The sequence below is a fragment of the Colias croceus genome, chromosome 3, assembly GCF_905220415.1.
Source record: "Colias croceus chromosome 3, ilColCroc2.1".
NCBI classification, from domain to species: Eukaryota; Metazoa; Arthropoda; class Insecta; order Lepidoptera; family Pieridae; genus Colias; species Colias croceus.
The window spans coordinates 8,821,659-8,837,031 of record NC_059539.1 but is presented as its reverse complement, the minus strand read 5'-3'; the positions used below and the strand labels follow the sequence as shown (position 1 = coordinate 8,837,031).

The window sequence follows — 15,373 nt, the reverse complement described above, 5'->3', positions numbered from 1 at the left end:
GCTGAAAAAAAAAATTGGTTGCCTGTAAAGTCGGTATACGGGCGAATGTTTTACGTGACAACGACTTTTTATGTCTGTCTCTCTCGCTCTTAGGCGGGCTAACCATGCCCGAGTGGAAGGGACGCGTGCCTCTCACTCGCTCTCATTGTGAGCGCATAACGTGAGCGGAGCGTAACGCAGTTTCTTGAAGTGTCACCCGGCAAACCAATTTATAAGACGTTGTCACGTCAATAAAACAATAATTTTTTTTTTACATGCGAAACTAACTCCATTTATTTTAGTTGTAAGCCTTGTATTTCTGTTATAGAGGTACATAATATTTTTTATGAGATAAATGAACCTTGTGAATAGTTTCATGTGAATCAATTTTCATAATATGACTAGAATTAGGCTAGTAAACTAGTATCAAATAAAATATCAAATGTATGATAGTTTATATTTTGTTACAATATGTATTCACGTAAATTGTGATAATTTAAAAAAAAAAACATAGGTACTAAGTTCTTTTAAAATGACATAAGTATTTTCCTTCTTCAAATATTACTAAACTACTGTTTTTATAGAAGTTTATCTGTAATTTTTTTATATTTACTTTTTTTTAAATGTAAGTAATGAATTCTATCAATAATATAATCCATTGTATTATGTATTTGTGGGTTGTATTTTGTTAATAAAATTTTACTGTTGCCAAAATTTTTGTTTTATTAAAAGTAATTAAACCCATGTGTCCATATGGAGCCTATTTTACTATATTATTATAGTGCAATTTCAATACTTAGCAATCTGCCAGACAGACACAAATTTTCTTTCGTCTTTACTGGGATCCTATCGAAAATAGTCCTACTTTGTTGTGTTCACTCGTATATCTAATGGTTGTTATATGGTTTTATGGGTAAAATAAAAAAAATCAATAGGTACATGACAACTTTATTTTACAAAAACCGTTGAGCTTTCATATATTGACTCACATGTTATATGATCATACCACTCAAATTCACTACTACTTAAATAAATTAAAGTCAATTTTTATTTCACTAAAGTCCATTATACACTTTATTATTTGGTGATTGTCGGAGGATTTTCCGCAAAGCTGTAACAGTAAAAAAATGTGTTATCAGGATTTAATTTGCCAATTGAATCAGTTTGAGATTTGTTGTAAGCTGTTTTAAAATTTCATAAATCTGAGTGTATCATAATTAGTATATTGCCTAAAATTTCTGTATGGATCAGAAACAAATTTATAAAATACTAGCTTCCGCCCGCGACTCCGTCCGCGCGGATGTCGGTCTTCGCGTGGATGGTTTATTTATCCATTTTGAGTACCTCTGACAATAACATCTTATAAATGTCAATTGGACCCAATTCCCAAATACGGCTAGGCCTATAATAATACGCAACGTGTGTTCGCGGTTCTACGGAACAACGTCTATGGATAAAACTGAAAAATTAAGATTAATTTTTTTTCTACGTATTTTTCCAGGATAAAAAGTATCCTATTTTACGCCCAGGATAATAAGGTATAATTATACCAAGTTTCATCGAAATCGAACCGCTAGTTTTCACGTGATGCCTTCACATACAGACAGACAGACAGACAGACAAAAATTTTTTTTAATCACATATTTGGGTTTGGTATTGATCCAGTAACACCCCCTGCTATTTATTTTTTCAATATTTTCAATGTACAGAATTGACCCTTCTACAGATTTATTATATGTAATATAGATAATAAAAATGCTTCAATAAACCTGCTTATTAGGTTTACATCGATTTAATTGACAAAATAGAACACATTTGTTGTTCAATTTATTGATAATCAAATTACTAACAGACATCAAATTTTTATTTAAATATCAATTACCTTCTTTTTCATCATCAGTAAAGTCTTGTTTTGGAAAATCTATGTCAAACGTGACATACAGGTTACCATGTAGGTTGTTATTTTCAAAGTTGGGCATGCCTTCTCCCTTCTTCCTCACACGAGCCCCAGCCCATGTCACTTTATCCCTTGATACTGACACTTTATGACCATCAAGATGTATTAATTCCAATGTGAATCCAGTTAGGGCATCCTATATGAAAGGAAACAATTTAATTAACGCATTGTTTATATTATATGTACCAGTTGTTTTATCAACTGTATTGTTATCACAAATATGGCCTTGATACAATTTATGGCATGTGAAATTAAAGTGTGAAAATCAATTCTGAGAAATTAAATCTGCATTTCTAAGACCACATTTTATTTAATTCTGGATCTCAATTTTAGTTAAATTACTTTTTAAACATACTACTTTCAGGTATCTTCAGGTCATTGATCAAACTAACCTGTAAAGATATAGTGACATTTGTGTATAAATCATCTCCGCGTCTTGTGAATTGTTGATGCCTTTCTGTACGGAACACAATGACCAAGTCGCCTGGCTCACCATCCATGTGTGGTTCTCCTTCACCTCTTAATTTTGTCTTATGGTTGTCTGGTGCACCCACTTCAACCTGTATACATATTTATTTTTATAGTTTAACACACACCAACAATGAAGTACCTATAAGTATGAAATATAAAGGGCTTCATTTATTGATTTTCCTCAATTTAATAAAATAAAATAGTAGCTAACTTCTGACTCTAAAAACAGTCAATATTTGGAGCCCGGGTTTGTTTTGCACAGTAAATTAACTTATTATTTTCATACTAATGGATTCGCATCTATTCTGTATTCTTTAAAATAATAATCTTTTTCAAGCACCTTTTAATTAAAAGCTACATTCCTAAGTAAATAACAAAAGAGCTTACCTCAATTTCTAAAAGCCTCTCTTCATTAACTAACTTAACATTAGGACACTCATCACAGACTGTTTGTTGCATCATCTGGAAACGACCTGGACCCAGATTTCTAGTTACCATCTCTTGTCTACAATTACATTTTCGAGTCCCTGATGCAGGCTTTATTACTGGTTTGTTACGGGTAATCTGAAATCAAGTCATCATACATATTTACTTACAATCTGGTTACATAGAAATTTATATATGAATACAAAAACAAAACCTGTTGTACTCACTTCAATGAAATTTCCATTATATAGTTCTTCTAATGTAACAGTAAGTTCCATAACAACATCCGCCCCTCTAGGTGTTTCATGTTGCTGAGACTCGCCACCAAAATGAAAACCAAAATCACCGAAAAAGCTTGCAAAGGGATCATTATTGTTCATCATACCATCTTTCTTCAAGCAATCTTCGCCGCACCTATCGTACAACTCTCTTTTTTCAGGGTCTGACAGGGCCTCATATGCGGCTCCAAGATCTTGAAACTTCTGCGATGCATCTGGGTCGTCTTGATTCTTATCTGGATGCAGAGCTTTTGCTAATTTTCTATAGGCTTTTTTAATATCATTTGTTGATGCCGAGCGTGATACGCCAAGTATTTGATAAAAATCCCGACCAGCGGTTACTAAAACTAAAGTTGATATGAAGTAAATGATACAAACGTATGTCGACCTGAGGAGCATGATTAAAATATATCTATTATTATTTTTTCACATAAAACATTGGTTTTCTAAATTACAATCTCCAATAACAACGAAACACATTTTACTTCTATGATCACATTCACAATTCAACTTTGACAGATTTGAACTCAGTCAGCTAGACAAGACAATTCGTCGTTCTTTGATTGGTCGAGAGAACGGAAATGCCTAGAACTAAAAGAGATTATGTCAAAATTTAGTAAACCAATAGAAAATAGCCTCGTATTTTTCTATCTATCAAAAGACGATAAGCTCGCATTTTTATAACTTCACTAATTTTTTGTAAAAATAATTCTTGAAATTATATTTAAACATATTTGTCTCATCGCTCTCAGTTATACATCCATCCTCTATGCTCACCACCACCACCTCTGTACTGCGAATTGTTTATTAGCTGGGTCCACACCGGACGATCCAGCGATCCGCGATCCTGGATCGCGGAGCATGGATCGTGGATCGTGTTAGGCCGATCCACTTTAAAAACTTGCGATTAGCTGGGTCCACCCCGGTCGATCCATCGCGATCCGATCGCGCGCGGCAGGCGCGCGATCAAAAGATGCGGGCGGTGTGGACGTGCCGCGCGCGATCCATGCACGCGTTTTGGAGCGCGCGCTCCCTACCTCATGCGATCCGTTAGCGGGCGGTTTTTGTGCCCGCTACAAAGGTGCCTCAGCTGCGTGATGCGCGCGGTGTGTTGTGTTGTGTTGGTTCGCGCGATCCATCTCACCATGGACATCTCAGAAAGTCGAATATCTGAAACTAACTTTGCGTACAGCCAGATGCCAATCGATTTTTGTAAAATTGTTTCACCCAAAACTATCGATTTATTTTTCTTGATTTTTTGCGCAAACATTTAAGTGTTATAAAAGTCACTGCTGCAACGGCAAGACGCCGCCGTTGTACGTGTGACTCCATATTGTACAAGAGTTAGACTGGCTGAATCACGGATCGCCTTAGGATCGCATGGAGCGCATATTTGGGATCGCAAGTTTTTAAAGTGGATCGGCCTAACACGATCCACGATCCATGCTCCGCGATCCTGGATCACGGATCGCGGGAACGCGTTTGGCCGATCCACTTTAAAAACTTGCGCCCAAATATGCGCTCCAAGCGATCCATGATTCAGCCAGTAACTCTTGCACAATATGGAGTCACACGTATAACGGTGGCGTCTTGCCGTTGCAGCAGTACCTTTGACATTTTATTTTCTAGCAAATATCAGATAATTCAATCTGCAATTGATCATACTGTTAACCATTTCAAATATAAATTGTACAATATGAATTATGAATACAAAGAAAAAGCATTTTTAATTCAGATACCTTTTTTCTTCTTTGGCAATGTTGGCAAAGCAGTGTCAACTGACAGTGACAACATAGCAATCAGCAAAATATTTTGTTTTTTGGAGTTTGTTTGTTCAATGTTCAAACTTCAAAGTCAAACAAACAAGTTTTCAGGTTTCCTTTATCATTAAATTATTGATAATTTATTTTGAATAATTATCTATTTCTTATCTTGTATAATATAGTATAAGAAGGGTATAAAGAAAGATATAGAATGTTGACAATAACCCTTATACACCGAAATTGTAATAGCACATTATAAACTAGTTAAATACAAGTTTGTTTTTTTTTATTTATTTATGAATATTTATGTCTTCGTGTACTGATTCGTGGACTTTGTAACTTTAAATTGTCACAGTTTCGCACATAACGAATTAGTAAGTTAGGTACATGTTATTTATTAGTAAGTATTGAAAACTAACAGATCATATGGCTTTAAAAGGCATAAAAGTTGTGGAAATGATTGGTTTGGCCCCGGGTCCTGTTTGTGGGTCTATTTTAGCTGATTTTGGAGCAACAGTTACAGTTGTTTCTAAAGTGAGTACAGTGGAGTTTTAAAAATGTTTATTCAGTAGTAATGTGGAACTCAATAACTTCTATAAATTAATTTGTGTGTTTTGTATTTACTTGCAACTATATTTATAAGAGAATATTAATTTTTATTCTAAAAATTTCAAATTACAGATAGAACCATCACCAGTTGACGTAATGTGTACTGGGAAAAGAATGCTATCTGTAAATTTAAAATCAAAAGAAGGTGTGAGTGTAGTAAAGAAACTGTGTGCTTCATCAGATGTCCTTATTGATACCTATAGACCAGGAGTATTAGAAAAACTTGGTCTTGGTCCTGAAGTCCTTATGAAAGAAAATACTCGTCTTATTTATACAAGGTTATCAGGATTTGGTCAAGGTGGTTATTATAGAGATAAGCCTGGACATGATATTAATTATGTTGCAGTATCAGGGGTACTCTCAATGTTAAAGAAAGATAAGCAGCCACCTAAACCTCCTATAAATCTTCTGGCAGACTTTGCTGGAGGAAGCATGATATCTGCTTTAGGAATTTTGATGGCTCTATTTGAAAGAACAAAGTCTGGAAAAGGACAACAAATAGATGCAAGCATGGTAGAAGGTACTGCTTATGTAGCAAATTGGCTCTTCAAATCAAGAAATTTACCTTTCTTGAACCAGGAGCCAGGGAAAAATATATTGGATGGAGGAGCTGCTTGCTATGATACATACAGAACAAAAGATGACAAGTTTATGGCAGTAGGTGCTATAGAACCTCATTTCTATTCAAATTTCCTAAAAGGTTTACAGCTACTGGAAGATGATTATAATCAATATGGTGATGAAGAACAAAATAGGAAAAAATTCCAAGAGATATTTTTAACTAAAACTCAAGATGAATGGGTTGCTATATTTGATGAGTTAGATGCATGTGTTACTCCGGTTGTTGAATATAACAAAGTTCACAAGCACAAATGTAATGCTTCTAGATCTTCATTCTATATAGATCATAATAATTTGGTTGCTCCAGAACCTGCTCCTAGATTGTCAAGAACATTAGCTGAAGCAAGTGGAAAGAAGCAACAAACAATACATGGTCAACATACAGTGGAAGTTTTATTAGAACTTGGTTACAGTAAAGTAGAAATAAATAACTTAATAGACAGGGGAATTGTTTATGCCATAACAAAATCTAATCTTTAAAACATCTATTTATTTCATTATTTCAGATATTTTTTTTATAATATCATGGTGTTCAGATATTAAATCTTGGCTTATAATTTTATTGTTAATTAAGGGATGGTCATCAATGTATTTTAAGATTTTTAATAGAATCTTTAAGTCAAATGCAATATGGTTATTGCCAAATGTATAATCATTAAATACTGTAAACTTTTTACCATGCATTTGATTTACTCGTTTTTTAGCAATGTAGATAATAAAATTAACAAAAATTTGCATATCCATACCAAATAAGGATTTTAAAATCACTTGACATTGACTAACAAATTCTGGGCTGTCCTTAAATTCTGCTATTTCTTTCTCTACATCTTCCAAATTCTTTAGTAATGCCATCCAGACTTTCTCTATATTACATGAATTAATAAAGTTATGATTTACAGATATAGTATCATGTAAATTAAAAACTTGATGGTACCATCCAGATGGTACAAATATTGCATCTCCTTTTTCTTGAATTATTTCAAAGTATTTTATATTTTTATGATCTTGTGTGTTGAAAAGTAGTGGCAAATTGCCAAGGGTATCTTTTAGTTTTTCTTCTTCTCCTGGTGGAAAGAGAACCCATTTTTTTCTACCAACAACATTCACTGACCAGCTGTATGAGGAATACACATCTGCATGTAATGGTGTCCTAAAAAAATTAATTATTAAAATTATTACTTATGAAAAATACAAATTCATATAAGTATTTAGTGTTTAATGAAAGTTAAATCATACCATGAATCTTTTGGACCTATATAAACAAATCTGAAATCATCTTCTTGCATATCTTCAGCATATTCATTTAGCCAATCAGAAGCAAAACATGTAGGGACTTTGTAAAAATTATAAGCAAGATTTTCCTTTTGTAAAGTTGCTTTCAAATGCCAGTCCTTAAGGTACAAAACCTCTTGTTTATTTTCATTCTTTAAATAGTTTATATAGTCTATTATTTTCATATCACATTTGCATTGAGCATTGAAGTTAATTTTGTTGCAGTCTGCTATTGGAGCTTCAAATTCTCCATAGTTAGTTATAAAATAATCATAATTGATTTTGTCATTCACAACCCAATGTTTGGAAGACTCCCATTCATTACATATATTTTGAATTATAACTGGAGCATTCGGTAACATGAATTTTTCAAAAAAGGTGTCGTATGGTAAATTTTTATAGTCAACAACTGGTATTTGACAATAATTTGGCTGAGTTTGAAAAATACTTCTGTGGATGTTATTTATTTCTAAAGTTTGCATTTTAATATACTTATATTATGATTATTATGTTTTTAATTAATTTTCATCAATTGCTCAGTAGGTACATATTTCAATTTGAAATCTCATGAATAAAACTTTCATTACTACATCTGGAAAATACTCATTCATGAATCAAATAAAAAATACTACGTAATAATACCATGCCACTTGAAAAATATTAGCTCGATGGAAGAAATTAACTGAAGTAAACTTGAAGCAAACATTCCTATAAATAGGTAGTCTGTTGTTATCTTTAACTTGATATTTATAATTTATACCACTCTTTTTTAATTATTTGTAGGTATAGTGCAAGATTATAGGATTGTAAATTTAATATCTATTTGGTACCTACTCTTCAATAATCAATTACTCGTGACGTTCCTACTCCTGAAATTTAAATTATATTTTACTAGCGGTCCGCCCCGGCTTCGCCCGTGGTACATATTAACGTTTTCTCTACATAAGAACCATCCTCGTACTTCAAGGAATATAATAAAAAAAGAATTATCGAAATCGGTTCAGCCGTTCTCGAGTTATGGAATTACAACGAAAAGTGGCATTGATTTTTATATATTAGATTTTTCAAGTTTTCACCTTTCACTTTTCAGTGTTCATCTGTCATTATATCAATTTTGGCATTGATATTGACATAAAATTAACTAAAATCTATGACATATAAAACCGATTCGAATTATGCGACTGTATGCAACGATAGTATAATCCAGCCATTCACGGTGAGTCTTTTAAAGGTACGTAGTGGTAATATCCTCTTTGGGTTCCGTACCAAACACAGGTACCAAACGGGTAAAAACGGGACGAGTCCGTCCATCCGTCCGTCTCATGAGTCATGATCTGTGATAGATAGACAGTTGAAAATTTTAGATGATATATTTCAGTTGCCGATATATATCAACAAATAATAAAAAATGGAGGTTAAGGAGCGATTGCCATGGTGGTAAATTGCGAGGAGTGACCAATTTTTTACAGTAAATGCTGTTTTTCATATTTGTACCGTGTACGCATAGTCGCGATTCCGACTCGCACTTTAGATATATTAAATAAACGTATTTCATTTTATCTTTTGAAATATTTTAACAGAAACAAAATTACGATTGCCGAGTATTTTATTTATTTTATTAATATTATAGATCGTATAATAATCGCTACGTAATTTGATATATTTGCTATTCGTTTACCATCTTTAAAAAAAATTGTTATAGAGTGGGTAATTATTAATAATATTTTAGGAAAAATTAATTTTGTTCAAAATATTTAGGTGCTATAAAAAGTGATGTTAATTAAAACCGAAACTTTTCTTGAATGATCACAACACTAATTTTGTTGTTGACGTCTGTTGATTAGCTTTCATTTCTTTAATCTGTGCATGGCAGTGCTTGGAGAGCTACGCAAAGCAATTTTTTTCGTAAAACATTCGATATTTACTGTGTTTTCATAAAATTCTGGTGCATTTATGTTTAATAATTCATAAAATGAGTTTTGAGAGTAATTAAATATATTTTATCATGTGTTTCTCTAATATTAAAGCAATATATGCAATTGTTAATCTTGGCGGTAACAGCACCAAGTATTCCAACAAAAATAACAGGCTTATAGGAGACTTATTAGTTAACATTCATTCATATTAATTTAATATTTTTAAACTTATTTCACTTTAAAGAAGTAGATTGGTGATTTAGAAATTTACGACAAGATTCAATAAAAATATCACCGCTATGAACGATGTTCGGGATAAAGTTGTTGCTGGTTCCTCTTCATGGGAAAATACTACAGGACAAAGTGATTCGTCACCGGAGCTACAATCTTCACCTAGTGGAAGTGGGGATACACCACAAACGCCTGGGGTACCAGCACCTCTTGCACCGCATCTTGCAGCAGATCTACATCCTGATCTTATTCAACAAGGTTGGCGAAAATATTGGTCTAAGAGAGAGAATCGTCCATATTTTTGGAATAAAATATCAGGAGAATCTATGTGGGAATTACCAGCAGTTAAAAGAGACTTTGATCCAATAACAGACCCTTTAGGGATTTGTCACACAGGTCCTCCTAATGCTGGTAACATGACACCAAGTGCAAATAAAAGACGACCTTCAGAAGATAATGGTCCTCCACCCAAAAAGTTTGTCCTGGCTGGTCCTTGGGACATTGAAGTGCCAACAAATGTTGTGATATATGAACGTCCGCCTACTATTTGCCCGCATCCTCATCCAGAAATCGAGGGTTTCAGGTTTACATTAGCAAATAAATTGCGACAATGTTATCAAGAACTCTGTCACACTAGGGAAAGTATAGATGCTCCTAAAGATTCATTTAACAGATGGTTGATGGAAAGGAAGGTGAATGACCAGGGTGGGTCAGATCCATTACTGCCCAGTCACTGCTTTCCAGAGATCTCTAGGTCAATGTATGAGGAAATTATGAATGATATACCTATTAAGTTAACTCATCCAAAGTTTACGGGGGATGCAAGAAAACAGCTGTCTCGATATGCAGAGGCAGCTAAAAAGATGATAGAATCCAGAAATGCTTCTCCTGAAAGCCGCAAAGTTGTCAAATGGAATGCGGAGGATACATTTCAATGGCTTCGGAGAACTGTTGGTGCAACTTATGATGACTTTCAAGATCGATTAGCACATTTGAGAGTAAGGATATTCCTGCGTTTTTTTCTTAGCTGTCTAATTCATAAGCTATGATATGTATTGGGAGATAACGAAAATCTACAAATAAAATATATTTTATTTTAAATTATTTATTTTTCAGAGACAATGTCAACCACACTTAGCAGAAACAGCTAAGGCTTCTGTAGAAGGAATATGTTTAAAAATATACCATTTATCAGCTGAATATGCAAGAAAAATAAGAGAAAAACATAGCATTCTCTTAAAAGAAAATGGTATTCAGGTAATAATTTCAATATATTCAAACGAAACAAAAACAAATTAATTATGATTTCTTAATTCACTCTATTCTTATTTGATGTCTGAAGAATCTATTGTATCCTGTGGGACTATGTAGGTACATAGTCATATGTTCTTTTATTTAGTTTTTTATTGCATAAAAATATTACAATAATTATATCATTAAAATATGCTAGTAATTATTGTGTAATTAAACTACACCATGTTTCACATTGAAATGAATTTTTTTATTGATTCATGTTTGTAATAAAAATTCTTATTGGATAGAAAAGATTCAATAGAAATTGGTTTTTAGCAAAACATTAAGATCTATTTTTTCTAAATAAAATCTTATGAAAATCCATACAATGCTATAGGGAAGTATAAGTTGAGAAGCAATAATTCAAAATACACTTTTAATCGATGGAAGAAAAAGTTCATTATTATAAGAGAAATAAAAAAAAGTCTGTTAAGTATTCTGTGTCCAGTTGGACAGTGCTCTGTGCAAGTTTATATGATCTAAAAACTAAGTAGTCAATTATTTTTATATAGCTGTGTACATTTGTAGTATCACATCAGTAGGATAGTATATTAAATTGATTACATATTAACAGTTTGTTGAATTGGGTCCTATTTTGTGTTAGTACAAATGTTTTCTCACCACTTCTAGTTAATCAATGTCCAAAAATCATGCTTATATTAAAGACTTATTAGTAAGTTTTTCTTTTTCCTTATCACTCTGGTCATATTAAAGTTGGTATCGTAAACAGGAGATGCCGGCACCGCTACAGCAAGCGGCGCTCCGCAAGGTGTGGTGCTACCCGGTGCAGTTCGCGCTGCCGGCACCAAGACCGCCGCTCGTCGAACACTTCCTCGATCGCGATCAAGTTCTACTGCGATATCTGGGCGAAACACAAGTCTTGAACGCTGCGTATTTACAAAAATTGGTGGGTGCTCACTTTTTAACTTAGAAATTTATTTTATTGTTGAGGGTCTGCTATTAGTACAATTCTTAAAAAAAATGAAACCATGTAGTAGAATCCTGCGTTAAAAGTTTTTTATTTTTAATTACTTATGCACTCAATAATTTTTTGGTTTATAAGTTGTACAAAACGTAAAATCGATATATTATAAAAGTAAAAGAAATTCATTGTAATGTGAGTGTGAGTTTTTTTTTTAAAGTAGTTTTCCTTTTTTTTTGCCCGCCCGCCTTTCGTTAGTTCTATCCGCATATAGAGTACTAGCGGTCCGCCCCGGCTTTACCCGTGGTACATATTTCGCAATAAAATGCAGCCTATGTTCTTTCTCAGGGTCTAAAGATTGTCTGTGCCAAATTTCATCAAAATCGGTCCAGTCGTTTATGCGTGAAATCCATACATACATATTATATACAAACCTTTACTCTTTATAATATTAGTTTAGATAGACGCAGGATAAAAATAAAAATCACTTTTATCACCAGAATGTACAGTAGTGATTTTTTCAATCAGTCACCTAAAAATTTATAGGAAGATGTAGTTAAAATACTTATAATGTTTCAAATTGCAGGAGCACCTGTACCGCTACAGCTGCTTCGACGACAAGAAGTTCGAGCAGTTCCTGTCGCGCGTGTGGTGCCTGCTGCGGCGGTACGCGGCGTGGGTCGGCGCGGGCGGGGACGCGCAGCTCACGCAGATGGCGGCGCCCGTGCCCGTGCTCGAGTGCCTGCAGCGCTGCTTCGGCGTCACCTTCGAGTGCTTCGCGAGCCCGCTGGATTGCTACTTCAGGCAGTACTGTTCCGCGTTCGCTGATACGGACTCGTACTTTGGGTCTAGGGGGTGAGGTTGCTTGTTAAGCTCATTTTTTTTAATACGATATTTTTAATTTATTTATATTTTAAGAGAATCTACAGCTGTATTATTAAAAATAGTGACATAATAAATAATAATCAGAATAAGCCATTTACAGATTCACACGGCTAGAATAATATTATATGTTTAGTATGTTCAGATAATAGCCAGTGAAAATTTTAATTTATTTGCTAAATAATTATGCCAAGTTAAATAAAAAATCAACAAACAAATCTAGAAATTTACTTATCTGTATTAACAGAGCTAAATTAAACAAAGAACTTGTTATTGTATTGACATTAATATTATGTTTTATTTCATGTCATTTTGTAGCAAATTCACTTTCACGTCCTTTTGTGACGAAAAATATTTTTTAGTATTTTTAATGAACAGATGTGTAAAAAAACATTGATTGTTCGCGTTGCAGGCCGTTCCTGGAGCTGCGGCCGGTGTCGGGCTCGCTGGTGGCGCACCCGCCGTACTGCGAGGAGCTGCTGGAGGCGGCGCTGCGCCACATGGAGCGGCTGCTGCAGGAGTCGGCCGAGCCGCTCAGCTTCGTGGTGCTGCTGCCCGAGTGGCCCGACCGCAGCACGCACGCGCTGCACAAGCTGCAGGCCAGCCACTTCAAACGGAAACAGGTTATTGCCCGCACTTTTTATTATGTCTCCAGTATTTTTTTTTTTTATTGGTCTACAAAACTGGTTACAAATGTTTGTGATTTATTCTATTAATTATGTACTATCATGCAGTTGATTTATAACCTTCTGGATGTAGATACAGCATGCGAATTTACAAATTTTAATTGGATACCTTATCTATGTAACAATAATTATGATAACTATTTATTTGATGAAGTATCTTTAAAACAAAATGTAACCTCCTTTTTATTGGTACATTTTTAAATGTGAATGTACAAGTTTCCTTTTTTATTTTGCTACCATTCAATGCAATCAGTAAATATATACGGAACTCATAGTAGCATTACATATCATTAAAATCTTCTTTTGCAGGTCGTCATTCCTGCATTTGAACACGAATATCGACATGGCTTTCAACATGTGCTTCCAAAGTAAGTAGTAACTCTCAATTTAAGTATGTTTTACGAGAATAAAGATTGAAAATTGAATTTTAAAACAGCTCTTAACTATAATAGTATTACAAATTGTACATTAGTTTTAAGTTACTTGGTTTGTAAATTGTTAATTTCGTGTGCATTGTACAATAAAGTGGTTTATTTAAGCTATTGCATAGCTTCTATCGCGGGCCTTGAGCGCGGGGACCGAATCGAGAAATTCCGTAACGAAAAAACCTCACGCTCCCCACTCCGACGGGCGGAGGTGTGGCTTGAAGGCATAGCATGCAATAGCTTTACCGCGGCAGTCCCCGAGTGACACACGTCGTTTTTTTTACTTAACTATACTCGTGTCGCAGGAACGAGGTGTACTTCAGATGGGGCGGGGGCACGGTGGTGGTGTGGCTGCAGAACGCGGCGGGGTTCGCGCGCTGGGGGCCCACGGAGGAGCGCGTGGAGGCGCTGCTGGACGCGTGGCGGCCGCGCGCCAAGCTGCGCGAGCCCGACCCCGCGCCCGCCGCCGAGCCCGAGCCCCCGCACACCCCGCACACCCCGCAGACACCCACCGGCGAGAAACGAACGTAATATTGCCAATCGCCGTAGTGACATAGTAAAAAGAGAAGACGTAGGCCAACTCCAGGCGTTTAGGAACGCACTGTATTTACACTCGCGAGGCGCAGGACTATCATTTGTCACATAGATAAGTATGTAGTTGTATTAACAAACACCAACAGCAATGGCGCGACCCTCACGAGACCGGTACCAGAGTGGGAATCGAGCGGCGTTGTGTGTGGGTGTTGTACATGAATACACAACACCTCCGCGTACATATATATACTTCTCTCTTTTTACTATGGTAGTGATATCCGCCCAAATTTTTACCGTGCGTGCGTGGTTTGCTGATGATATAGTGGTTTCAGGTAAATGTACGCAAATTTATCTAAAATCACTGTTTGATATTATAGTTGTAGCGCTACAAGGGGTCTGTGAAGGTACCCGTGTCATGGTACCCATCATATACATGTCACGAATATTATGAGTGTACAGATCGCTCGGCGAAACCGGAAGGGGTAAATCGGCGCTGTCTTAGGTACATAAATTTTGTACCTAAGATCATCCATTCTCTGAGATGATCTATGATATCTTCATTAGGCCGGTTGCAGAGCTTCGCCGACTGGCAGTGCGTACCATCAGTCCTGACGATACGCATCAAGAATGTGTATGAATAACAATAATATGACTAACTAATACGTATGACAATACGCGTGCGTATCATCGGTCTAGCTATGAACGGTTTTATGCATTTCCATACATATTATGACAAGCGCGACTGACGTACGCACTGATGATCGGTGAAGCTCTGCAACCGGCGTTAGTTTCAAATTTTACAATACTTAAGATTTGTGGGATCGAGGTGATCTTTAATTGAGATACGCCACTTCAGGGCCTCTGCATTTAACTATTGATTGTAGACTATCAAAAAATAAATAAATAATAATAATTGGAATCTATTGCAAAATTGAACGGAAAATCTCACAGGGAACCATTCGCGTAATATGTTATATTATCATTTGAGGCTATTCACAATCTTATTTTACAAAACAAATATCTGCCTTTATAGTTTATTGTTCAGTGAAGGTAGACTAGATATATCAATAAAAAAATATATTACGTTAGTCCTCAAATAATACCTTGT

At 35.1% G+C, this 15,373-nt stretch overlaps 4 protein-coding genes across 6 annotated transcripts; 2 read left to right on the top strand and 2 right to left on the bottom strand.

The window, feature by feature from the left end:
* Nucleotides 1–911: 911 nt before the first annotated feature.
* On the bottom strand, nucleotides 912–3,512 carry LOC123706441 (dnaJ homolog shv). The gene is made up of 5 exons (XM_045655716.1): nucleotides 3,061–3,512; nucleotides 2,795–2,971; nucleotides 2,329–2,496; nucleotides 1,862–2,072; nucleotides 912–1,090 (listed from the first exon to the last, which is right to left on the bottom strand). The coding sequence occupies exons 1-5, from the start codon at nucleotides 3,508–3,510 to the stop codon at nucleotides 1,035–1,037; spliced, it is 1,062 nt and encodes a 353-aa protein (XP_045511672.1). The 5' UTR covers nucleotides 3,511–3,512; the 3' UTR covers nucleotides 912–1,034.
* Nucleotides 3,513–3,603: 91 nt separating this feature from the next.
* LOC123706439 (2-oxoglutarate and iron-dependent oxygenase JMJD4 homolog) lies at nucleotides 3,604–8,242 on the bottom strand. Of its 3 annotated transcripts, none has more exons than XM_045655713.1 (3): nucleotides 7,341–8,242; nucleotides 6,851–7,254; nucleotides 3,604–3,702 (listed from the first exon to the last, which is right to left on the bottom strand). In XM_045655713.1, exons 1-3 carry the CDS (start codon nucleotides 7,856–7,858, stop codon nucleotides 3,647–3,649), a joined length of 978 nt encoding a protein of 325 aa, XP_045511669.1. In that variant the 5' UTR covers nucleotides 7,859–8,242; the 3' UTR covers nucleotides 3,604–3,646. The 3 variants fall into 3 exon arrangements, with proteins under 3 accessions (XP_045511669.1, XP_045511670.1, XP_045511667.1); XM_045655714.1 differs by lacking the exon at nucleotides 3,604–3,702 and adding an exon at nucleotides 4,935–4,990; XM_045655711.1 differs by lacking the exon at nucleotides 3,604–3,702 and having other exon boundaries at nucleotides 6,575–7,254.
* Nucleotides 4,956–6,780, top strand: LOC123706440 (alpha-methylacyl-CoA racemase). The gene is made up of 2 exons (XM_045655715.1): nucleotides 4,956–5,408; nucleotides 5,556–6,780. Exons 1-2 carry the CDS (start codon nucleotides 5,301–5,303, stop codon nucleotides 6,582–6,584), a joined length of 1,137 nt encoding a protein of 378 aa, XP_045511671.1. The 5' UTR covers nucleotides 4,956–5,300; the 3' UTR covers nucleotides 6,585–6,780.
* A 1,007-nt stretch (nucleotides 8,243–9,249) lies between the features above and the next one.
* Nucleotides 9,250–15,227, top strand: LOC123706438 (mRNA (2'-O-methyladenosine-N(6)-)-methyltransferase). Its single transcript, XM_045655710.1, has 7 exons — nucleotides 9,250–10,521; nucleotides 10,640–10,780; nucleotides 11,547–11,723; nucleotides 12,325–12,593; nucleotides 13,033–13,243; nucleotides 13,616–13,674; nucleotides 14,037–15,227. Exons 1-7 carry the CDS (start codon nucleotides 9,592–9,594, stop codon nucleotides 14,260–14,262), a joined length of 2,013 nt encoding a protein of 670 aa, XP_045511666.1. The 5' UTR covers nucleotides 9,250–9,591; the 3' UTR covers nucleotides 14,263–15,227.
* Nucleotides 15,228–15,373: the final 146 nt, after the last annotated feature.

Coding starts and splice junctions, on each gene's coding strand:
- LOC123706441 (XM_045655716.1), bottom strand. CDS start 3,510: ATGCTCCTCAGGTCGACATACGTTTGTATCATTTACTTCATATCAACT. Junction 2,972..3,060: donor ATAATGGAAATTTCATTGAA/GTGAGTACAACA, acceptor ACTTGATTTCAG/ATTACCCGTAACAAACCAGT. Junction 1,091..1,861: donor TACTGATGATGAAAAAGAAG/GTAATTGATATT, acceptor TTACTGTTACAG/CTTTGCGGAAAATCCTCCGA.
- LOC123706440 (XM_045655715.1), top strand. CDS start 5,301: ATGGCTTTAAAAGGCATAAAAGTTGTGGAAATGATTGGTTTGGCCCCG. Junction 5,409..5,555: donor CAGTTACAGTTGTTTCTAAA/GTGAGTACAGTG, acceptor TTCAAATTACAG/ATAGAACCATCACCAGTTGA.
- LOC123706439 (XM_045655711.1), bottom strand. CDS start 7,858: ATGCAAACTTTAGAAATAAATAACATCCACAGAAGTATTTTTCAAACT. Junction 7,255..7,340: donor ATAGGTCCAAAAGATTCATG/GTATGATTTAAC, acceptor TAATTTTTTTAG/GACACCATTACATGCAGATG.
- LOC123706438 (XM_045655710.1), top strand. CDS start 9,592: ATGAACGATGTTCGGGATAAAGTTGTTGCTGGTTCCTCTTCATGGGAA. Junction 10,781..11,546: donor TAAAAGAAAATGGTATTCAG/GTAATAATTTCA, acceptor TATCGTAAACAG/GAGATGCCGGCACCGCTACA. Junction 13,675..14,036: donor TTTCAACATGTGCTTCCAAA/GTAAGTAGTAAC, acceptor CTCGTGTCGCAG/GAACGAGGTGTACTTCAGAT.